At 46.4% G+C, this 24,155-nt stretch overlaps 1 protein-coding gene across 1 annotated transcript; it reads left to right on the top strand.

Annotated features, from left to right (window-relative positions):
- Positions 1 to 2,282: 2,282 nt before the first annotated feature.
- Positions 2,283 to 24,155, top strand: SPOCD1 (SPOC domain containing 1). The gene is made up of 15 exons (XM_074377816.1): positions 2,283 to 4,493; positions 13,600 to 13,641; positions 14,613 to 14,792; positions 15,226 to 15,267; positions 15,434 to 15,500; positions 15,762 to 15,852; positions 16,641 to 16,800; positions 16,911 to 17,027; positions 18,368 to 18,493; positions 20,376 to 20,502; positions 20,735 to 20,885; positions 21,192 to 21,327; positions 21,881 to 21,970; positions 22,225 to 22,411; positions 23,341 to 24,155. The coding sequence occupies exons 1-15, from the start codon at positions 3,309 to 3,311 to the stop codon at positions 23,982 to 23,984; spliced, it is 3,345 nt and encodes a 1,114-aa protein (XP_074233917.1). The 5' UTR covers positions 2,283 to 3,308; the 3' UTR covers positions 23,985 to 24,155.

Genomic DNA, 24,155 nt, shown 5'->3' on the forward strand with positions numbered 1-24,155 from the left:
GTGCTGTCACCAGAAATTGATACATCATAATTGACCATACTTCAATAAAAACAAACAAAAAAACAAATAAATAAATAAAATGTATGCTATTTTGATGGAGAAAAATCACAAAAATTAATTGAAAACCTGAAAGAATAGAGAGATATATATCACATTTATAGATTAGAAGACTCAGTGTTTTAAATATTCAGTTATAACTCTAATCTGTAAATTAAATGAAACTTTAGTATAAATCCCAACAGAACTCTTCAGGGAACTTGAAAAAATGGTTCTACGATTCGTATGGAAGAATAAAGGTATACAGATAGCTAAGACAATCATGAAAAACAGGAACCAAGTTGGGGGTGGGGCTTGCCCCTAAGATATCAAGATTTATCACAAAATCATAGAATTGAAACAATGGCATATTGGTCAGGGCAAACTGATCAATGGAACAGAACAGAGAATCCAGAAATAAACCCATGCATTAGTGAAGACCAAGTATACATCAGAGATGCTGTCACAAATCAATGAAGGAATCAGCAAACTATTCGATAAGGGGAATTGGGCTAAAACCTGGGCAAAACCTGATTATTTTTTATGACAATGAGACATTTTAGAATATCAGGAGTGAGTGAGAATGCCTGGGTTCCTACGCCAACTTACTAACCTTGGGCAAGTTACTTAATCTCTCTGTGCCTATTTCCTCAACTGTAAAGTAGGGATAATAACAGTACTTACCTCAAAGACCTGGTGGAAAGATTTATAAAGTAAATTAAAGGAGGCTAAATATAGAATTAATACAGGTTAAGGATTTAGACCAGTCCTTGGCTTGAGGTAGCACTATTTGTATTAGTTACCATTGTCCTTTTATCCTCTGTGCCACATGGTCACCATAGTACCTTCATTCCCTCTTTCTTTGCCCAGTGGTGGGAGATTTCCACTATCTAAATGGATCATAATAACAGTTCACTTGTTCTTAGGGGCCCTGGTCCAAATCTCTGCCATCTATAGTGGGAGGACATCCCATAGTGGGAGGTCTTCTCACTTCAAAAAAGTTATTTCTTTAGAACACTGATTGTGGTCATTGGTGACTTCCAGTCTCAACTCTTACCCCATTTGTGGTCCTGATAGCTTTCCTGTGATATGGAGCACAGTACAGCTTCCATTTTTTTCAAGTAAACTAGTTTTTAGAAGAGTTTTAGTATTAGAGAAAGAATGGAAGATTAGTACAGTTTCCACATACCCGGCACTCAGTTTCCCTCATTAACATTTTCTTGCTTTTAAAATTCAACATTTTGTCTTTGAGATACATCCATGTTTATATATATATACACACACATATACATAAACGTACACATATATATTTATTTATTCATTCTAACTGAGTGTATAGTGTTGGGAAATTCCTTCTCCCTCTCAGTGAGGTCTATCAAATCCCTGGTTCTACAGTGAAAGTATTCACATAGTTATAATGTTATAAATGTCATTGGCTTTCAATGTTAAGAAAAACATACAGGCAAACTGAATTATATTTGCAGGATAGAGTGTACACACTACAAATCTTAACAAAGCAAAAGTTAAAGTTGAGTTGGTGCAGGAAGGCGGAAGTGGGAAGGAGATATCAAGGGAAATCATTCATTTCATACAGAAGAGAGTCGAGAGATACAATCTAAAGAAGAAAGATACTTAAGACTAAGATGCAAACTGATACAGTGGACCCTCCGTATGTGCTGGGTCTGAATCTGGATTCAACCAACCTCAGATGGAAAATACAGTATTTTTAATTTCAAGAAAGTCTCCAAAAGCAAAATTTGAATTTGCTGAGCACACACACACACACACACACACACACACACAATATTTACATAGCATTTACATTGTATGAGGTATTATAAATAATCTAGAGATGATTTAAAGTATTCCAGAGGGTGTGCACAGATTAAATCCAAATACTATGCCAATTTACACAAGGGACTTGAGCATTGGGGAATTTTGGTGTGTGGGGGTTTGGGGAACCAAATCCCCCGTACTCAGGGAGCTGTATTAGCAACCAATAGAAAAACAAAAGACATAAATATAAAAAACAAAAACTGGGAGAATGCGGGAAGGATGGTTAATGAAATCACACAGCAGGGAGTCAACAGTTACTGTTAACAATAAATAGAAGCATAAGTATATTATTCAGTTATATTAATAAAAATTAAAACAATGACAACATGGTGAGAGAAGAAAGAAAGAGAAAAAAGACAAAAGAAAGAAGAAAGAATGTTGCTCCTAAGAACTGGGGAGTGAGGTGATGCTTTTAGCTTTTATTTCTAACCTTTATGTTGGGCTTGGGTGTGCATTTTTATCTACAGGAATTATATTTGAGAAATAATTAAAATAAATGATTCAGCAAAAATCTAGATCTGATTCTGACATTCCCCGAAAAGTTCAGGCACTTTCTGTAACTCCCCATCTCCCAAGGATCATGTTTAATTCGCAGGCAGGAATTCAAGACCCTTCGTCGCCAGGCACCCAGGAATTGGCACCTCCTCCGGGAAGCCCTCGGGAGGGAGAGGGCGCCCTCTGCCGGAGCAGGGAAGCCAGCACGCTTCGGGTATCGCCGTTTGCGCGTCAATAGAGTCCGCCCCCGTCTCTCGCCCAGGGCTCTCCGCATCACGTGGTCCCAGCCCCTTTATAGCTGAGGGTGGAACCCAGGGACCCAAGGTGAGAGCGTCTGGACCGGTGGGGGATTGCTTGGTGAGGCCTGGGAGCCTGAGTGGAGTGTCTGTCAAACCTGGACCAGTATCAGGGGTACGGGCGAGGTGATGGGAAATGAACCCCATTCAGTGCCTGCTCTGTGCCAAGTGGTTTAGAGCTGGGCTTTTTGTGGGGGAGAGAACCCCGGTTCTTCCACTTGCCGTCCGCGCGCATCCTTGAGCGAGTCACTTTACCTCTTTGAATCTCAGTTTCTTCACCTGTGGCTGCCAGCATGCAGTGAAATAATGCACATGAGTAAGTAATTAATAAATGATCATTGTTGTTTCTATAGCCCATTTAAGCAAACATCTGAGAGGGGAGGGCCTTAAAGGTGGCTCTAGCTCAACCCTGTTTGGAGGCAGGCCTCCCGTCCCTCACCTGGGGCCCCAGGTCCTGCTGGGGTGCTTACATCAGAAGTTACTGTGGGCTGTCTCCCTGGAGGTGCCACCTGTGGGGGAAGCTGCCTCCCAGGTTCCCACTGGCCTGGTGTCCTGACTGGGCTGCCGAGTCAGGCCCTCCATGGTGAAGTCTCTGTCTCCTCACAGGGCCTGCCTTCTGCTTTGGGCCCCAGTAGGTGGACAGACATGTCTCAGGAGGCGGCTGCAGAGGGCTCCAGCACAGAAGATCCTGTTTTCAGTCCCCTCCACAGCTGTGGGCTTTTCTGGGAGGATGTGGAAGAAACCAACTCCATGTCAGGCCTAGTACTAAACCTTCCAGGAGAGAGCTCTGGGGTGCCAGTCTGGGCTGGCAGCAGGAAGAAGGTCTTCAGGGAAGAGGCCCATGGAGGTGCCAGCTCCCAGGCTGTGGGTGCTTGTGGAACCAGCCTGGAGGCCCAGGACCACCTGGTGGTCCCGGGGCTGCAAGCTGTGAGACAGAGCCAGGACTGGGTGCTTGGCCCCAGGCTCCACAACCTGATGCCCACAGTGCCTGCCCAGGGGAGGGCTCAGGCCCCCAAGAGGCTCCAGATTTCTCTGCACGACATCTTAGCTGGAGGTTGGCCCAGGAATCTTTGTAGCATTTCTGTGGGGGCAGGAAAGAAAAGCAGGAAGTGTGAGGCCCACTCAGAGGGTGGGGAGCGGGCTGGTGGCATCTTGTGGCTTGATCAGAGCCCTGGTGGGGACAAGCCCCAGTCTGTGGGAGGTCCCCCACAAGGTGCTGACATGGAGTCTGTGGGAGGCCCTTGCAATCCTCTCTCTTCCAAGGACACTGGGTCTGGGCCTGGAGATCCAGGTGAAGTTTGGGTGGGATGTGCCTCAGGGACTAAGAAGTTTGAATATTTGCCTACTGCAGGGGCTGGGGCCCAGCCAGGCAGCCCCTGTGACCCTGTCGGGTCCCCACTGCCCAGTGAAGGAGAGTCCCTTCGGCCACCTGCCTGGGATCCTCCACTGAGCCCTGCACTGTGCCTGGGAGTGTCTGGAAAGGCTTCTACAGAGTGTCAAGAAGCCAAACACATTGTGGGAGCTGGCGATGATCATGGCCCTGCCGCCTCGCACAACCAGGAAGAGCTGGAGGTCAAGGCTCAGCCGGGGTCGGGGGCGAGGCCAGAGCAGGAACTTGCTGCTTCCACTGACAACCCCACCAGCTCCCAGGAGCCTGCAGCCGGCAAGGCCAGCTCAGGCCCATCCACGGGGCAGAGAAGTTGCAGGCGTGCTAAAAAGTTGAGAAGGGGCCCAGTGCCCTATGACCAGGACGAGAGCGCTGACAGAGGCTCAGACAACTCCAACCAGGACCAGCCAGAGGACCCCAGCCCAGGAGGCTGCCACAGACTGGTAAGCTGAGTCTAAACAGTTGGGATAGAAAAGGCATCATTATCTTTTGGAGTCAGGGAGTCCTGGGTTCAAATCTTATTTCTGCCCACTTCCTAGCTGAGTTACTCTGGAATATTTTATAACCTCCCTGTTTCCTTGTTGGTAAAATTGGAACACTAATTCCAATTTAATGGTGTTGTTTTGAGCATTAAATGTGATGATGGTGTAAAATAACATGCCTAGCACAGCATAAGGCACAAGGTAAGGTTCATTCATGTTAAATTTGCTTTTCCTCAGGTGTCACCATGGCCCTGTGAGATAGGCATTAGTCCTATATTTCCAGATGGGGAAACTGAGGCTCAGGGAAGTTAACAAACTTCTCCAAGCTCATACAGCAAGGGAGTCAGTTCCTGGCCATGTTCCCTGCATTCACTGCTTCCCTTTCCATTGTTCCTTTACTGCTAATAATAACTGTCATTTGATTAATAATCATAGCTGACATGTTTATACACCAAGGGAGAATATGGCATTACCTGTTTTTGATGTATATTTCTCACGTAGTTGAATTTTTTATGACATTTATTGAATATGTATTATATGCTAGGTGCTTTTGATTTATTCTTTGCATGAAGCCCAGAGAGGTAAGGTTACAGGCCCAAGGTCCCACAGCTGGTAAATGACAGAGCCAGGATGCAAACCCAGGCAGTCTGTTTGGAGAGCTTACCCACTTGTACACATTCCTCATTAGCATCACAGCAGTAATAGCACCAGGCTTCCTTACCACATGGTGGGTACTGTGCTGAGCACTTTATTTCCCACCTTCCTAACACGCTACAAGGTCTATGCTATTGCTATATACCCATTTTAATGATGGGGACACGGAGGCTCAGACAGGTGAAATGACTAGTTCAAGACCAGATAGCAAATTAGTAGAACTGGGATAGGAACCAATGAGCTGCTTGTGTGATTTACCACTATTTGATACTATAATTACATTAGAAATGCTGTTACATTGTCTTTGCAAACATCACTCAGAAACATTAATTTTTAGTTAAAAAACTAGTAAGTGTTTATCATAGAAAATAAGGAAGAAACAAAAACCCTCATAATGTCAGCATTTAGAGCTATCTCCTATTGACATTTTGGTGTATGTCCTTTCTTCCATCTTTTTCCTATGCATGGATATCTTTTCTTTGCCTAGAAATTGGATCACGTGTGTCAAAATTTATAACTTGACTTTTTAGGTATTAAAAAAACTGTTTTACAATGAATTTGTTAACACGGAATGCAGAAATCCCTTTTAATGTCTCCTGGCCAAGTTGCCCTTTGTGTGGAAATAACCACTGTTAATGGTTAACATCCTTCTAGTCTCCTTTTTATGAACTTCTATACATATATGAACGTCTATATATTGATCACAATTTTTTATATATAAGTAGGCTCATACTATGCTTCATTGTTCTGGGACTTTTACTTTGTTTATTTTTCAAGTGCTAAATTATTTGAAGATCTTTCCAAGTTGGTACATACTGTTTTGCTGAATCTGTGTGTTCCCTGGACCCTGCATCATAGCTGTCTGCCGGCACTAACAGGACCAGAGGATAAGCCAGGACTTCCTTTTCTCATTTCCAAATACTATTGTGTAGTTAAGAGCACGAAGCCCAGGGGGAGGGTATAGCTCAGTGGTAGAGTGCATGCCTAGCACGCAGGACCAAGCAATCCCCAGTACCTCCATTAAAACAAACAAACAAACCTAATTACCTACTCCCCCAAAAAAGAAAAAACATATAAAAAATAAAAATAAAAAAGAGCACAAAGCCCAGAGGCCAACAGCTTGTGTTCATTCTGGCTTTGCCACTATCAGAATGACCTGTGCAAGTAGCTTCACCTTTTGGAGTGTATTTTCCTCATCTGCAAAATCGGGGTGTTAAAAGAACTTACCCAAAGGGTGGTGGTGAGGAGTAGATGAGATGACATGAACGTGTGTTTGACATTTAGCACAGTGCCTGGTATAAGAAAAATACTCAAAAATGTTATCTGTTATTGACATACAATTTTGTCCTGCTCTAAGTACTGCCAGGGTGAACATCCCTGTGCATCTGGCTTCTCCCCATTTCAGATTATGTATTTGGGCCAGATGCCCAGAATTGGGATTCCTGGGTCTGCAGTGTTTGGGGGCAGGGGTGGTAGAGCCAGGTGCCTGCCTGCCTGCCTGCACTGCAAGCAGCTCACGGCTGCTCTCTCCTCCTGGCCCTATCCTTGACTCTGTGGCTCCGCCTGTCATCCCACAACTTCCCAAACAACCCGTTGCCATGGCAACTGGTGCCAGCTGCAGGAGAAGAATTGAGGCTGGGCTGTGACAGGGACGGGCAGGTGGTTGAGGACAGGGCTGAGTGGGGCGTGGGCAGGCATGGCAAGCGTGGGCATAGTGCCTGGCTGGACTGGAGCCCCTTTCAGGGCCCTGGCACCTTCTCCTGGAGGCAGCTTGGCCCATGTCAAGGGCAGATAGACGGGTTCAAGGTCAGGCTCTGCTTCTTAGAATGGAGTGACTTTAGAGAGATCTCTCTTCTCTGAATCTTAGTTGCCGCCTCTATCAGCTGGGCCCCAAAATGGCTGGGAAGCTGAGAGGTTGGTTGTGTTGTATTCTTTTGGTGTGAGTTGGAGACTCTTGGAGGGAGGTGGGGAGGTGGGTTGAAACACCATTTTCTTCTCTGTCCTGAGTCCCACAGTGAGTGATCAGTGAGGTCTGGAGTCACTCTGTGGATGGGATAGCAGGGGACATGGGAGGGCAGCTCTGCCAGTGCCCCTGCTCCGCCCATCACAGCTTGGGAGGCACACAACTCCTCCGGCCCCACCTAGGCTCCCAGGCTTGGGTACTTTGTCTGCAGCTGCAAAGCATCAGGAAGTGTGTGAGGGAGGAATGTGTCTCCAGCAGTTGAACAGCCTAAGAATAGCTCTTTTAAGTGCTTACTGTATACCAGGAGCTTCACAGACGTCATCATCTCATATTTAATCCTCACAATAGTATTAAAAGTCAATGTTAGTAACTTTGTTTTGCTGATTAAGAAAACTGGAATTCAGGGTCACACAGCAAATAAGTGGTCACACAGCAAATAAGTGGTCAGGTTTTGCAGCCTCTTAGAATTGCAGAGTGTCTTCTCCTTTTCTGTTTTCTGCAATAATTTGTATAAGATTGGAATTATTTGTTCTTTGAACATTTTGGTAGAATACTGATAAAAAAAATGTTTGGACTGGTGTTTTCTTTAGGGAAGATGTTTCCTTCTCTACTCAGTTTATTCTATGATTGTAGGTTTATTCAGTTCAAAATATTTTTTTCTTGACTCAATTTTGCTAAGCTATATTTTTCTAGAAATGTATCTACTTAATCTGAGTTTTCAAATTTATTGGCATGTTGGCATAAAGTATTTCACAGTAGCCTTTAATCTTTTTAATATCTGTGCACTCATGATTACTCATTCCAAATGTTGTCTAGTTGTACCTTACCTTTTTCCCTAATGTTGCCAGAGAACTGTCTGGTGTTTTCAGTCTTTTCAAAGAACCAATTTTTGGTTTTGTTGATCCTCTCCATTGTATGGTTGTTTTCAGGGTCATCTTTCTTTCCATTTAGTCTCTAATTTTATAATATCTTAAGAATGATGCTTATTTCATTAATTTTATGTCTTTTTCCTTTCTAATAAAGTAATTTAAAATTATAAAGAAGCCTCTAATTATCGTATTAGCTGTATCCACACACTCTAATATATAGTCTTATCATTCAATTCTCAGTATTTCATAATTTTTATTACAATTTTTCTTTGGCCTATGTGTCATTTAGAAGTGTATTTCTTCTTTTTCCCTTTTAATTGAAGTATAGTCAGTTACAATGTGTCAACTTCTGGCGTACAGCATAATGTCCCAGTCTTGCATATATATACACATATATTCATTTTCAAAAGTGTATTTCTTAATTTCCATTCATAGGGGTTTCTTTCTTTTCTTTCTCTCTTTCTTTTTATTATTGCTTTTTAACTTAATCATATTGTGTTCTGAGAAAGTCATCTTTATCTAAGTTGTCTGATACAGTAGCCACTAGCCTCTTGTGTCTAGTGAGCACTTGAAACTTGGCCAATCCAAACTGAGATGTACTTACAGGTGTAAAACACACCCTGGATTTCAAGGACTCAGTACAAAAAAAAGTTAAAATTTCATTAATAATTTTATATTGATTACATGTTGAAATGATAATATTTTGGATATGTTGAGTTAAATAAAATATGAAATGAATTTCACTTGTTTCTTTTTCCTTTTTTTTAATGTGGCATCTAGAAAACTTAAAAGTACACATATGGCTCACATTTATATTTAATTGGGGGGTGTTGGTCTAAAAAATACTAGTCATTTGAAATTTATTGAGATTTGCTTTATGGCTCAGGCTGTGCTTAATTTTCATGTATGTTACATGTGTCCTTGAAAATAATACATATGTTCTAGTTGATAAGAACAGTGTTCTATATACATGCACACAGATTAAGCTTCTTCATTGTTTTCATTGAATCTTTTTTATCCTTGCTGATTATTTTGTCAGCTAGATTTAGCAGTAGTTAGAGAAATACATTAAAATTTCTTGTTACTGGTGGATTTGTCTTTTTCCTCATAGCTTAGTCAATTTTTCCTTGATGTTTTTTGAGATTATGTTATTGGATGCTTATACATTTAGAGCTATTATAGCTTCCTGGTGAAAATGCTAATCATTATGTAATGAGGTCTTTGCCTCTATTTTTTGCCTTACAGTCTGTTTTATCTGATATTAGTAGAGATACAAAGCCTTATTTTGGTTAGCATTTGCTCATTCACATATTACTCTATGTTTTCCTCTTAACCATTTTGCATTGTTGTGTTTTAGAAATAAGTTTTATAAATATCTTGTAATTGGATTTTCTTTTTTTAAAAAGTCTGATAATTTTTATATTCGTCTGAAGTATTAGTCCATTTACACTTGTTGTAGTCACTGATTTATTTGAATCCATTCCTACTGTCTTATTTTGTGCTTTGCATATATCTTGCATTTTCTATACTTTTCACCTTTTTCTTACCTTCTTTTAGATCGATTAGTTTTTCTGCTTCCTTTTTTATCTCTCTAATAGTTTGGAAATTTTCTGTGCCCTGTTAATATTCTTTTGGTGGCTGTTTTAGCAATGTTAACACAAATACCTAACCTTTCATAAGTATAAAGGTAGTTACTATTTTTATCTTTCTCTGAAATGATATGAGGATCTCAGAATGCTTTGATTTCATGTATGCACCTCCCCAATCTATGGGCTGTTGTTATCTAGTAAGTTGGTCCTAAGTTATTTTTTTAATTCCACAAATTATACAAATATTATAGTTTCATATAATCAGTTTATTTAGATTTAACAACATAAATTTATCATTTTCTTTGCTCAGAATTCCTTTTTGCATCTCAGCTTTTCTATCTGGGATCATTTCTCCTTCCTTCTGCCTCAAGTTCATCCTTTAACATCTTGTTTATTGAGAAAAATTAAATTATCAAGAAAAATAATAACTTTCTTGGTTTCTCAATATCTTTACCTTTATTCTCAAAAAATATTTTTTCTTGTTCCACAATTGATATTTTCTTTATGCATATTGAAAATATCATTCTGCTATGTTTTGCCTTCCATATTACTATTGACAAGTTAGCTGTTAGTCTAACTGCCATTCCTTTGTAGATAAAATGTCTTTTGATGAGCAGCATTATAGGGTTAGTAGTTAACGGTGTGGCCTCTGGAATCAGACTGCCTTGATTTAAATCTTAGATCTTTGGTTTACCAACTGTATGACAGTGGGCAAGCTGATTAACCTCTCTGTGCCTCTGTATGCCTCAATTTCCCCTTCTGTAAAATGGGAGCAATAATATAGTACCAGTACCTAGCTCATAGAGTTTGATGAAGTTTAAGTGAACTAACATGGAAGACATTCAGAACACTGGTAGCATCTTTTCAGTGCTATTAAAATGTTAGCCTTTTTTTTCCCTCTTGATGCTTTTAGGATCTCTTTATCATTGGTGTAGACCAGTTTCACTATGATTTGTCTAGGTGTGGATTTACTTTTTCTTAACTTTTGAAAATTCACTGAGATTTTTGAATCTCAATTATCTGTTATCAATTCATGAAAATTCTTAGCCATCTATCTTCAAATACTCCCACTGCTCAATTCTTTCTCCTCTCTCCTTCTGGAACTTTAGTTCCAAAGTGAAATTAGTCCTTTTCATTCTATCTATCCTTTGTGTCTCTTTGATGGTGTTTCAACAGAGTATGTGCTGTGAATATTTTGGATAATGTCTTTAAATCTATCTTCTTGTTCACTAACTTATTTCAGCTGTATGTAATATGCTATTAAACCTATATATTGACTTCAAAAATTTTTTTTAAATTGAAGTACAGTCAATTACAATGTGTGAGTCTCTGGTGTACAGCACAATGTCCCAGTCATGCATATATATATACGTATATTCATTTTTGTATTTTTTCTGTTAAAGGTTATTATAAGATATTGAACATAGTTCCCTGTGCTATACAAAAGAAACTTTAAAAAAAATCTATTTTTATATATAGTGGCTAACATTTGTAAATCTCAGACTCCTGAATTTATCCCCTCCCACCCCCTTTCCCTGGTAACCATAAGATTGTTTACTAAGTCTGCAAGTTTGTTTCTGTTTTGTAGATGAGTTCATAGTGTCCTTTTTTTATTTTTTCAGATTCCGCATATGAGTGATATCATGGTATTTTTCTTTCTCTTTCTGGCTTACTTCACTTAGAATGATGATCTCTAGGTCCATCCATGTTGCTGCAAATGGCATTAGTTTATTCTTTTTTATGACAGAGTAGTATTCCATTGTATAAATATACCACAACTTCTTTATTCAGTTATCTGTTGATGGACATTTAGGTTAGTTCAATGTCTTGGTTATTGTAAATAGTGCTACTATGGACATTGGGGTGCACATATCTTTTTACTTTAGAGTTCCCTCTGGATATATACCCAGAAGTGGGATTGCTGGGTCATATGGTAAGTCTATTTTTAGTTTTTTGAGGACTCTCCATACTGTTTTCCATAACGGCTGCACCAAACTACACTCCCACCAACAGTGTAGGAGGGTTCCCTTTCTCCACACCCTTTCCAGCATTTATTGCATGGACTTTTGAATGATGGCCATTCTGACTGGTGTGAGGTGATACCTCATTGTAGTTTTGATTTGCATTTCTCTGCTAATTAGTGATACTGAGCATTTTTTCATATTCTATTGGCCATTCATATGTCTTCATTGGAGAAATGCTTGTTTAGGTCTTCTGCCCATTTTTGGATTGGGTTGGCTTTTTTGTTATTGAGTTGTATGAGCTGTTTCTATATTCTGGAAATTAAGCCTTTGTCAGTTGCATCATTTGCAAATATTTTCTCCCGTTCCTTAGGCTGTCATTTTGTTTTGCTTATGGTTTCCTTTGCTGTGCAAAAGCTTATAAATTTAATTAGGTCCCATTTGTTTATTTTTGCTCTTATTTCCATTGCCTGCCCTGGGAGAACGCTGCTAAGATTTATGTCAGAGAATGTTTTGCCTATGTTTTCTTCTAGGAGATTTATTGTGTCTTGTCTTATATTTAAGTCTTTAAGCCATTTTGAGTTTATTTTTGTGTGGAGTGAAGGAGTGTTCTAACTTCATTGATTTACATGCTGCTATCCAGTTTTCCCAACATCACTTGCTGAAGAGGACTTTTACTTTTAATAGTTATTATTATACTATTTTTCATTTCTAGAAGTTGTGTTTGGTTCCCAACCAAATCTGGTTGGTCTTTCTATATATATTTTTTGCCCTTCACTTGTATGTATGACATCTCCTTTTATTTCTTTAAACATATTATACATACATATGTCGTACTCCAGTCTGATAAGTCCAGTATCTAAAGTCTTTGCTGATCTGATTCTGCTGTCTGATGTTTTAGAGTCTCATATGCTAGTATATGGACCCCTGAGAACGGGGGCCAGCCAAAAAGTTTTAAACTGTGAAGGACTATTCTTAATATCTTTCCTGTTTTCCTTCCCAGATGTCCCCTGTGTTCTGTATTCCCCCGTTTCTCAATTTACTTTTTTGAAAGGCTGTTTCATTCCCATGGTTTAAAAAAGAAAAAAAAAAACAAAAACCAAAAAGTCTCCTTCCCAGCTCTTAGTCCCTTTCCTGCTGGCAGCCTCTGTTATTATAAGGTTTTTGTAGATACTTCCAGAGATGTTTTATGCAGATTCAAGCAAATACAAATTAAAAATTCCTTCTCTCCATTTTTAACGCAAATGGTAGCACACGACACATATTGTTCTGAACTCGTTTTTTAATTTAAAAAATATGTTTCTGATTGTAAAAGAAACACATGCTCACTTTGAATAACATAAATAGCCAAGTGTCTACAAGTAGAAGCGAAAATCCCCCTGGAATTTCATTCCCAAGAGATAACCTGTATTATGCATCTATAAATATATATTTACATAAATGGGCTTATGCAACAGATACTGTTCCATAACCTATTTTTTTCTTTTTCCCCAAATAATATGCCTTGACATCTTTCCATGAATCTTTCCACATCTGTCAGTGCTTTCCATATAGCCCAGCATTTAAGTGCCTGGGCCCTGGAGTCAGGCAGAACTAGGTTCTAATCCTAGCTCTGTCACTTAGCTACAGGACTTTTCAGAGCCTCTCTGAGCCTCAGTGTCTGCATCTGGAAAATGGGGATAGAAATTGTACATACTTCTTGGTATTTTCTGAGACCTTGATAAGATCAGGTATGACTTCCTCCAGGGCCAGCTGCTTTATAAGCCCCCAATGAATATTAGTTTTTTATTATGACTCATTTCTTTTAATGGCCAATTAAAATCCATAGTATGATGTATCACCAATTATTACCCATTCCCCTTTTGATGGACATTGGATTATATCCAGTTTTTTTCTTGTTGTTATAAATGCCAACCCAGCGAACACTAAATATACATCTTTCACCTTAGTGTGGGTGTCTTCTTGTGAATTCCCTGCAGTGGGGTCACTGGTCCTCTGATTTCTAATCTCTGTGTCTTCTTTCTTTCCAAGGAGGCAGTGAAAATGCCCCATGGGGTGAAGCATGTGTGTTATGTAGGTTTTTGCTTTTATTATTCCTCTTCCTCCTTCTCCTGAGGTCTGGTGGGGTGGGAGGGGTCCTCCCCAGTAAAGGCAATCCCAGCCCCTCATGGCCTACCCTAGTCCAGAGCTTCCTAGTGTTCCCCATTCCCTACGATGCTGAATCTCAGACTTCCAGTTTCCCCCAAACCTTGGAACCTGACCATTCATGATAATTCATTCAAGGATTAGTGTTCAGACCCATTTGCTTTCAAAACAATTCCCCATGGTTTGTTTTAAGTTAAAAGAATAAAAACATACTTAAATTGGGATAAAAGCCTAAAGGAAGCAAGAAAAGGGGAAGGAGAAGGGGAAATCTTGTTACAGCAACCCCTTGCCTTGTAATCCTGGAAAGGTATAGCTGCTGGGTTCAAAGTTAATGCTAAGCTTCCTAGCAGCCAAAGCAAAAAGGGGAATAGAATAGATTCTGTAGATCATTAGAAGACCCCAAACTTCTCTGCACCTTGAAATGATGTTGAAGGGCTTCCTCCAAAAGGCAATAGAGGGGTGATGGACATGTTCACCATGTGCCTGCTTCAGGGGAAGTGCAAAGAGCAAGCCGGTGACCCCCAAAAAGGGGCATGACAGGGCTTTGAAGAATGGAAAGTGGACTCAGAATCTGTCCCCTTGATAAGCAGCATCTCTAGTGAAAAGGGTGAGAAGGGTCTCAGTACAGGGTCCAGTTGACTCTGAACGTGGCTGGGAGTGAGAGGGGAAACAGAGAGGATGGGAGTGAATACAGGCTCCTATCTTGGGACAGAGGCCAGGCAGCCTACAAACATTTATTGAACCCTGCTGTTTTCTAGGCCTTTTGTAGGCACTGGGAACACAGTGTAGGCCAAGACATACATGGTTCCTGTCCTCACGCAGCTTACAGTCCAGTGGGACAGAGCGACAGTAAACAAGTACAGGTGAGGCGAGGGCTCTGAAGGGCTCTTCTCCCCCAGCAGGTTGGTTCTGGCGCGGTGATCCGTCTCCTGGGGGCCATCAGCCGTGGCCAGGCTAGGGGGCCGCTGCCTCCAAAGCTGGAGGTTCTGGAGGACATGATGGAGGTCAGCTCAGCCTCACCTGCCCAGAGGCCCAGAAAGAAGGAAACGCCAATGGCCCAGGGCCTTGAGGGGTGCCAGGTACAGAACAGGTTATTTACACTGACATGTCACTTAATCCTGCTGAAAGCGGCACTTGCACACCTGATTCATAGAGATGGTGCTGCAGCCAGAGAGAAGCTATAACTTGCTCAAGGTCACACAGTGTAATAGCCAGAGGCAGGGTTAGATGTCTGCTGAGGGCTGTGTGCTCCTTCTGCACTGCTGAGTTCAGGAGCTTGCCAGGGCAAGGGAGGAAGGGGGCCAGGCCCCTCGTATCTGGGGAGAGAGCAGTCGCTGACCTTTGTTCCTGGCCAATGAGCAAGTCCTACCATCCCAAGGTCCTCTAGTGGCCTCCCTCAAGGGGGACAGCATGGGACTCTGGTGGCCTCTCTGATCCCTTCCACTATCCCGGGAGTCATTCTCTGCCCCCCAGGGACACCACCTTCTTTTCCACATCCTTGTTCTGTTGCAGGATGGGGTCCCCTTTCAGGAGGCCGATGCTGAGTGTCCTGGGGTGAGTGCTTCTGCCCTGGCCACACGGCCTCCCTCGCTGGAGCACAGGTCAGGGAGAATGGGGGAGTGGGGAGGCAACTGGAGAAGCAGTGGCCCCCTGGGGCCAGGAGGCTGCACCCAAAGACAAGGCCTCAGTTCCTTACCCCTACTCCACTCCCCCACCCCAGCCACAGTGCGGCCTAGTGGAGGCTAAAGAGGAGGAGCGTGGTAAACAAGATGAGGGAGAGGACTCAGGTAAGCGGCCATGCCCAGCTCCTGTTAGGACTCCTCTCCTACGCCCTCCCCCTTTAATCAGCCCGTAGTCCTTTCCCAAAGGGGTAGAGGCTGCTGGCTGCCTGGGCTCGGCTCCCAGACAGACGTCCTAGACACCCTAGGTCCTGGTAGGTTCCTGAGGTTGGGACCCCTCCCTTGGCTACCCAACCCGTCAGCATTGAGTCTCCCCTTCCACTTGCCCCTGAGCATCCACTGGGAGCCTGTGACTCTCTTTCTCCACAGCTCAACTTCAGCCCCAACAGGAGAAGCTGCCCCTGGATATTGAGGTACGGGGCACTGTGGTCCGCGCTATGCAAGAGGTGCTGTGGAGTCGGTAAGGCCTTGCTCTGACTTCCCTGACATCCTTGACATCCGGAAGGGGTACCCTCACAACTCCCAGGGCTGTGTTCTAAGGGCTTTTGTGCGTACAGCTAACCCCATTTTGTAGTTGTGAGGTCATTTGTCAGCATAAGGAGCCAATGGAGAACTGAATTTGAACTGGGGTCTCTCTGGCTTTAAGGTCGAGCTTTCCACTTAAGCCATGACAGCTCTCAGTGCCTGTTCAGGCCCTCATGGTCCTCACCCACAGCAAATACTTTCAGATACAATGAGACTCTGTGCTGGGACTATCTCAGAGCTCTGAGCCCAGAGCTCTCATTTACTAATGTTGAGACCAAGGCCCAGAGAGGGCAGGATTTTGCAGAGGCCACACAGAAAGTCAGTGGCAGATTCAAGGTTACATCCAGGGCCAGGGCTCTGTCCCCTGTCCTGATCAATGCCTTCCCCTCCCTCCAGGCTTCCTTTCCTCCATCCACACCCCACTTCACTGGCTAGGGATGGAGCATGGGCTGAGCAATCAGATCTTGCTTATCCACTAATTGCATGGCTTCGGGCAAGCCCCTTATCTTCTCTGAGCCTCAGTCACCCCATCTGTAAATGGGGAATGATCCTCCTCCTCCCTCACAGAGTTGGAATGAGGATAAATGGCTTCATGTAGGAAAATGTTCAGAAGGGAAACTGGAGTTGGCCCAGACCCTGCTCTCACCCAGGTCTCCCTCTCGGGCTGAGTGCCAGGATAACCCCATGGGCTCAGTGCTCTGGCACTGCCCTTGTCCCCCGCAGCCTTCGGGAGCTCCCAGACCTGGTGCTGAGTGAGGAGGCGGTGGAGGGCATCGCTGCTGGCATTGAAACAGCCCTCTACGACCTGACACAAGCCACCAATAGCCGCTACAAGACCAAGTACCGCAGCCTCCTGTTCAACCTCCGAGACCCCAGGAACTGGGTGAGCAGGGCTTTGGGCTGGGCCAGGCCTCCCTCAGAGGTGCGAAGCCCTGGCATGGGGTCGGGGTGGGGGTCTCTCCAAGCGGCATGGTGCAGCCCCTGTCCCTGCAGGACCTGTTTTTCAAAGTGGCTCACGGAGATGTCACCCCTCACGACCTGGTGCGGATGAACTCAGTCCAGCTGGCCCCCAAAGAGCTGGCCCGATGGCGGGACCAGGAGGAGAAGAGGGTGAGCTATTGGTTCAAGTCAGGACATGTGGGAGGGGTTTTGGGAGGGGGAAGGCTGAGGATGGAGCTGGAGAGACAAAGTAGAGAGAGGAGGAAGACCATGAGGCAGGGAGAACAGGACAGAGAGAAACAGAAATGAGGAAACGGGAAGATCAGGCAGCCAGGGAGAGTCAGAGAGACTCTCCACCAAAAAAAAAAGCAGAAATGAAGGGGGTTGGGGGTGAAGCATCTGGAAGAGGGGTTACATCCCTGGGAGATGTCATCTTCTACTTGCTTTTCTGTGGAGCTGGGCTGGGGGGTGGGGGGACTGGAGTTGATGGTCCAGAGTCTGGACTCCAGGATTGTCACCCAGCATCCATGGGAGGTAGACCCTGTGGGGTTCCCCTGCTCCCATCCGAGCTTCAGAAGCCCTGGAAAAGGCTGGAAGTCTTCCTGATGCTCTAGGCTGGGTGAGAGACCCCATAGCACCCACACTTCACAGCTACACCCCCATAGACCCTGTGTCTGTGGGGCTCTCCTTCCCTGGGGACTGCTCAGGGGCAGTGAAGGTGTGGGCACTGAGCCAGCTTTGGGAGATGCTTGCATAATGGTTGTCTTGGTGGGGACAGTGCAGAATGAAGATATGGGCACTTTGTTCAATAATTAAGAATTTCAAGATGACAGCAGCATTAAACATGGGGCCCTTCTACACCCAGGGCCCTGGCTACTGCATGGAGCCCAGGCCCATGAAGCCAGCCCTGCAAGGAGGACAGGGCCTCTGTCCTCCAGGGGTTGTCAGAAAGAGGCAGGCTTTCAGGAAACATTTCAGATAGGATGACATTGATCACCAATAAGAATCACAAGTAGCATTTACTATGAGCCAGGCTCCGGGCTAAACACTCTACATATGCTGTTTAATATGATGCTCTTAATTTCATTTCTAGAGATCAGAACAACTGCGGTTTAGAGCAGTGAGAAGCTTGCCCAAGGCCGTACTACCTTGTGGGCCTTTGTGAATGGCAGCTGGTCCTTCAGAGCCTGCGCTCTCTGGACTCCACCATTCTTCCCGGGACAGAGGGTGGGGTATAGTCAGGAGGCAGATTTGACTTGTGGGAGAAGGTGAAGTTCAAGAAGACTTCCTGGAGGAGGCAGGGCTGGAATTGGAGGGTGAATGAGTGGAATATGGAGAGGTAGAGCTGAGGGCAGAGGGACTGGCAGAAGCAGCAGTGTGGAGGAGGGGACAGGGCTGGCATGGAAGAAGAGTCACAGCAGAGGGGTCTCAAGGGAGAAAAGGGAGCACTTGGGCTCTTGGTGGTCAGAGACCCCTGACCCCAGCTGAGCTGGGGCTGCTCTGCCCCTCAGGGCCTGGAGATAATTGAGCAGCTACAGAAGGAGCCGTGCAGCCTCCCGGCCTCCAAACTGACCCACAAGGGGGAAGTCGAGATCTTGCGGGACATGGACCAGATGCTGACCCTGGAGGATCTGGTGGTAAGTGGGGCCTGACCTGGTGCCAGGCAGGGTCTGTGCCCAAGGCTCCCACTCCTCACCTCACCAGCCATGTGGCCTTGGACAAGTCCCTGACTACACTGAGGCCCAGGGTCTTCACTGTAAAGCAGGGTAATGATGATTACCATGCTGGGTCTGGGAGAGCATGGGGGTGACAGCGCCTTCTCAGTGCTGGTCTGCTTCCTTTTGGCCTAACCCCAAGGCACCTCACGTGAGTGGTAGTGAGTCCTGTCTCCGCAGTTACCCTCAAGCTCAGACATTCCAACCAGATCCCAGGTTGGGAAGCAGGAGGGCCGCACTGTTTGAGCCAGTGACTTTTTGGATGTAAGGAGCAGAGACTTGCTCTATTCCGCAGAAGGACTTAGGGATGCTACCGACAGGGAACCACCTGGAGTCCAGGGAAGTCTGGGTAGAGTCTCCTCTTGCCTCAGGGGATCTGCCCCATCCTCTTGTCCATCCTGCTCCTTCCTCTCCCTTGGCTCCTCCATCTTCCACGTGGTCTGAAAAGGTGGCTCAGCAGCCCTTGAATCATGAACCCATCTGCTCAGCCTCCTGCAGCCAATCAGAGCACCCCAGTGGCTCACTTCAGTCACTCTCAGAAGAGGGCTGCTCTGGCTTTGGTTGGGTGCTCCGTGGGTCAGATGTTCACCATGGTCTAATCAGCTGTGTCCAGGGTGGGGGAGTGTGGGGCAGGTCCCTTGATCTATGTTCGCTGGGGAAATGCAGTGATATGACCGATGGAAATCCCTGCTCCTCCCCAACCAGTATCCAGGCCAACAACCAGAACTGCTGGCTGTGCAGAGAGGAGCCCTGAGGGGGTGTGGCCCCTCCCCAACCCACGCCCATCTGTTTTCCCAGAATAAACCGAATGTAAATGTAGAAGGAGGAGCCAGAGAGAGAGGAAAGGGGGTGAGGTGCAGAGTAGGGGAGGGGAAATAACTCAGAATAGCAATCTTTACTCCTGTTGAACACCTACTATGTGCCTCTTTCACAAACAATGCCTCATTCAGACCTCACAGTGCCCTGGGAGGTAGGTGATGTCAGTTTCCTGGGTGAGGAAGCTGAAGCCATTTGCTCAAGGCCACTTGGCCGTAGGGGAGACTGGAACCCAGGCTGTCCCTGTCCGACTCCAAAACCTGTTCTTTGGCTCTACTCTTGAGGTGGTTTTAAGGGCAAGAGCAGAGTTTTCAAAATCGTTTCAGATCTTCCTCAAGCAATGTCTGTTTGTGTTTAGAGCTGTTTCTATTATGAGGGAAAAGGGAGATTTGGCAATGGGCATCAGGAGTCTTGAAAATGTTCATTCTCCCCATTTCTGTCATCTGCTTCTGAGAACTCCGTCCTAAGGAGGTAATTGAAAGTTTGAGGAAATACCGTCGGCACAAGGATGTCCTCAGTACTGTTAGTAATAGTGAAAGCTGGGCAATGACCCGACTGTTTAGAAACAGAGGTGATGCATACACTCTAGTCCGCTCATCAGTGCAGTGTCTACAGGGACGATGTCACGTGGCAGGTGCTACGGTTCTGCTGTGGTTCACAGGCAAAATGAAAAGGCAAGGTTGAATATTTGACCCCAGCTACTCTAGTAAAGGACCCCCCAAACCCTGTGTATAGAAAAATGACTATATACTGAATACCCAGAAAATCCATAGTTGTTCTAAGTGGTGGGACAGGGGTGATTTAAAAAAATTTTTTCAAATTGGCTGTATTTTCCAAATTTTCTGTAACAAGTTCACGGTACTTTTGTAATAAAAGAATATATTATTTAGAAAAGTAAAACTACATCCACGAGGCTCCCTACTCATGGAGGGCTGCTGACTTCTGCAGCCACCTTCCCAGCCCACCCCTCTCTCCTCCTGTGCCTCAGGGACCCATGGTGTCCACCGACCGCAGCGCACTGGCCCTGCCTGCCATGGCGAAGGACACCGCGGAGCAGCACAAGGACACCACAGAGCAGCACCACTTCCTAGACCCCAGCTGCCACGTCTGCATGGGTGGGAGAGAGACATTGGAGGGGTGCAGGGGTGGTGGGCAGACCAAGGCTGAATGTGGGGGCTCAGGGGCCACAGGGATTCCTGGACTGGGGAGAAGGTGGCAGGGTAGGGGTACCTGTGTCCCAGGTCATCTCTAAAAGAACCCAGTTTCAACCCTATTTCTAATGCCCTGGGCTGGCTTCAGCCTAGCTGCTACCCACTCCATGTCAGCTTCTGCCTCTGCTCTTTGCAGACTGGAAGCCCTCGTGTAAGATGCCAGGCTCCTTCAAAGCCACTGGGAGGATGGGGGACAATGCCTTCCAGAGAGTCCCAATCCTAGGCCCTATGTCCTCTCCAGAGATGCCCCAGACCAGGGAGAAGCCTCCCACGGAGCCCCAGGACAGGTGTGGGGCAGGGGCCAGGAAGGTGGGCAGCCCAGCAGGGTGGGTAGGGGAAGCCACTTGCTGGGGCAGCAGACACAGCCTGGGCTTTTCCATATGGCCTAGGGCAAATCTTACTGCTTGTATGGGCCTCAGTTTCCCCGTCTGTGCAATGGAACTAATCATCCTTGCCTGCTGGTCTCCACTGAGTAAGGCCATCCTAAGGCCACGCTGGGGATACAGGACCTTCTCTGAAAACTAGGGAGCTGCTAGGGGAGGCCCTGATGACTTGAGTTGTGCCTAGCCCTGTCTTTCTATCCCTTCTTCTAGGCCCCAGATGCCTGCTGGGCCTACAGAGGCCCTGCCCAGCCATTTGCCCTGGGAAGGGTCTCTGGACATGTTCTCCATCAAGCAGTTCCGGGTCAAGGCCCAGCTGGTCTCGGGACACAGCTGTCAGCTCATCCAGGTGTTCCTGCCGTGCTTGTCAAGGGATTCCCTTGCACACTGGCCAGCCTAGTCAACTACTTGCACCCTTATCTGTTCATTCATTCATTCATTCATTCATCCACTCACTCACTCATTCTGAAACAAGTCATTGGCACCCTCTCTGTTCCTGGCCCTGTGCTAGGCACAGGGGCAAATGAGATGCCAGCCCCACTCCTGCAGAGACACATGGGCAAAGGACTCCCTGTAGCCCAAGGCATAAAGCAAGAAGGAACCAGGAGAAGGGGTCTGGTGCCTCTTGACCCAGAGGAGGGTTTTAGGAATCATTGTTGAGTGAATGATCAGCTGAAGCATTGGGTGAGGGTGGGCAGGGTTTAGAGGAGGGAGTGAGGGGCTTAAAGTTGTAGGGGATTGGCCAGGACGGGCTGTAGGTCTCCAGGGGCATTTAGGGCTTCCTGGTATACTTCCTGCCCATCCTCTTGGCCACAGGCTGTGGCTTCTGGGTAGCTGGTACCGAGTCAGCCCTGGGCAGGTGGGAAGCTGGGAGGCTGACTGGCCATCCTGCCTGCCCCCAGGCCCTGCCCCCAGTGATCCGCTCTGCAGTCTGCATCCCCCCCAACGCTGTCTGGGACTTTCTGGCCAGCATCTGCCCAGCCCGGGCCAAGGTAACCCCTCCCCTACCCCTCAGCTCTCTTCTGCTCCAGCTCTGGAGCAGAGGTCTGGTTTAAGATATCCAGGTCCAAATTCCACTGTGACTACAGACTCACAGGGTGACCCTCGGCCAGGCCTTCTGTTTCCACCTCTGGAAAATGGGGACGCTCTTCCTCACAGGGTTCTCAGAGGTTCAGATGAGACCAGGGGTGTTCACAGGAGCAAAGAGTGACTGTTCCTAAACCTGCTCTCCTTCCTGCAATTGCAGGATGCCTGTGCGGTCAGACTGTGCCCACACGGTGCCCGGGACACCCAGAACTTCCACCTGCTCTACTCCTACCTCAACAACAAGCAGCGCCATGGCCTGGCAGCTGTGGAACAGGTTGGGGTGGTCCTGCTGCCCCTGCCTGCCTTCCAGCCCCTGCCCACAAGGCTGCGACCTCTTGGAGGCCCAGGTGAGTGCCCCATGCCCGTCCCAGACCCTGCCTCCCCTCACTTGGTGACACAGTCACCCATCTCCTTGGAGATGGGCACATCTCAGAAGGGAGCTGAGACAGGCAAACATGACAACACAAACAAGAATAGCCCACATTTGGATATTGCTTACTACTTGCTAGACAGTGCTCTGAAAGCTTTATTGATATTAATTGATATAGTCCTCAAAACAACCCCATCAGAATGATAGTATTCATTTCTTCATTTCGTAAATGAGGAAACGGTGGTAGGGAGAAAGCAAGTGACTTGTCTAGAGTCACAGAGCCAGTCAATAGCAGAAGCTGGGTGCCTGACCACCACACATACAGCCTCTCCAATCAGGCACCCTGGAGAGAAACTCACGAAATAGCCACATTTGACCCAAGCACAGCAGGACAGAGGCAGGACCCACAAACAACTGGCTGAAAGCAAGATCTAAATAAAAGAGGAAAGAGGGATGTTTTCACCACAGCTATCCTGGGCCAAGCTGACTTTTGTGCATGGATAGCCTCTGGGGCGTGGCTCCAGGAAAGCATGGGTAGGGGGTGGAGTTGGGGGTCAAGGGGTGGACTGTACCTGTTCCTAAGCAGAGAACTTGACCTTTCTGGGCTGCATGTCCTGGGGACAAAGTAGTAGACTCTGAAGCATACAGTCAAGGTCAAACCATCCATGCCCGCCCTCAGCCAGTTGAACCCTTTCCCACATTGTGAGAGCAAATCTTTGGAGTCAGGCTCTCCCTCCCACTTACTTTCCCCAGCATCTCATGGGCACCATCTCACTGCTGGAAAGCTCTTCCTGGGGCCTAACCTCCAGACCTCTTGCCCCAGCCAGAATGCAACTTCTGGGGGCTAGGCATTCTCTCCTCCCAGGTCATTGGTCTCTTCCCCTCTCTTCCTCTCTCTTCCTCCAGGCCTGGAAGCCACTCACTCAAGCCTGTTGCTGGCCGTGCTGCTCCCCAAGGCAGGGCTTCCAGCCACAGTAGAGTCCAGCCCTTTGTGGGGGAAGGTTCACAAAATGGTCTCCTTCAACAGAAAAGTGGAGATGAGATGCTCCCAGCCAGAAGACTCGGGGCCAGATGTGGCCCTGAAAGGCTCCCCTCCCCCAAGGGATCCCCTGAAGCAGAGCCGGGACAAAGGCAGCCTGGCTCCAAGGGGAACTTGTGCTTGGCAGAGGCCCCCCAGAGGCAGAGGGAGACTGTGGGGAGAGTCTGAGTCCTGGCAGGGTCCTGGGCAAGGGCAGTGGCCCCCCAAACCAGGGTGGTGGCAGTCCTGGCATCCCTATTCAGCAGCACTGGGCAGCCATGGTCAGCACCTCCACAGGGCCTCCTGTCCCCAGCAAGCCCTCCTGCAGCATCTTGAATCCCTGGTAGCCATGAGCCATCAGCTCCAAGCCTCACTGAGGTCCCTGGGCCAGGAGCAACTTCCCCAACCCTCTGTCCCACCTCCTGCATGCAGTCCCTGGGACCCTTGGCCTCCTTTGCCAGCCCCGGCAGCTCCAGAGCCCCCTGGCCCAGCCCCTGACTCCTCTTTGGAACCCCCAGTTGGAGAGACCTGACCTTCATTGCCCACCAGCAGAGGGGCTTTAATTCCCTCAGCAGTGCTGCACCCTAAGCTGTTCCAGGGAGAGCCACAGGGGCAGAGGAAGGAGAGAGTCAGTTGTTTGAGTTTCCTGTTCTGCGGTTTGTTTGGTGTTGATTTTCAGTTTAATAAAGAATTTGGCAAAGTT

Source organism: Camelus bactrianus, chromosome 13 (genome assembly GCF_048773025.1).
Source record: "Camelus bactrianus isolate YW-2024 breed Bactrian camel chromosome 13, ASM4877302v1, whole genome shotgun sequence".
Lineage (NCBI taxonomy): Eukaryota > Metazoa > Chordata > Mammalia > Artiodactyla > Camelidae > Camelus > Camelus bactrianus.

What these genes read in the sequence shown, in the direction of transcription:
- SPOCD1 (XM_074377816.1), top strand. Translation starts at nt 3,309, where the DNA reads ATGTCTCAGGAGGCGGCTGCAGAGGGCTCCAGCACAGAAGATCCTGTT. An exon ending in CAGGAGGCTGCCACAGACTG is followed by an intron (nt 4,494 to 13,599) that starts GTAAGCTGAGTC and finishes TTTCTTTCCAAG; the next exon opens with GAGGCAGTGAAAATGCCCCA. An exon ending in AGATGAGGGAGAGGACTCAG is followed by an intron (nt 15,501 to 15,761) that starts GTAAGCGGCCAT and finishes CTTTCTCCACAG; the next exon opens with CTCAACTTCAGCCCCAACAG.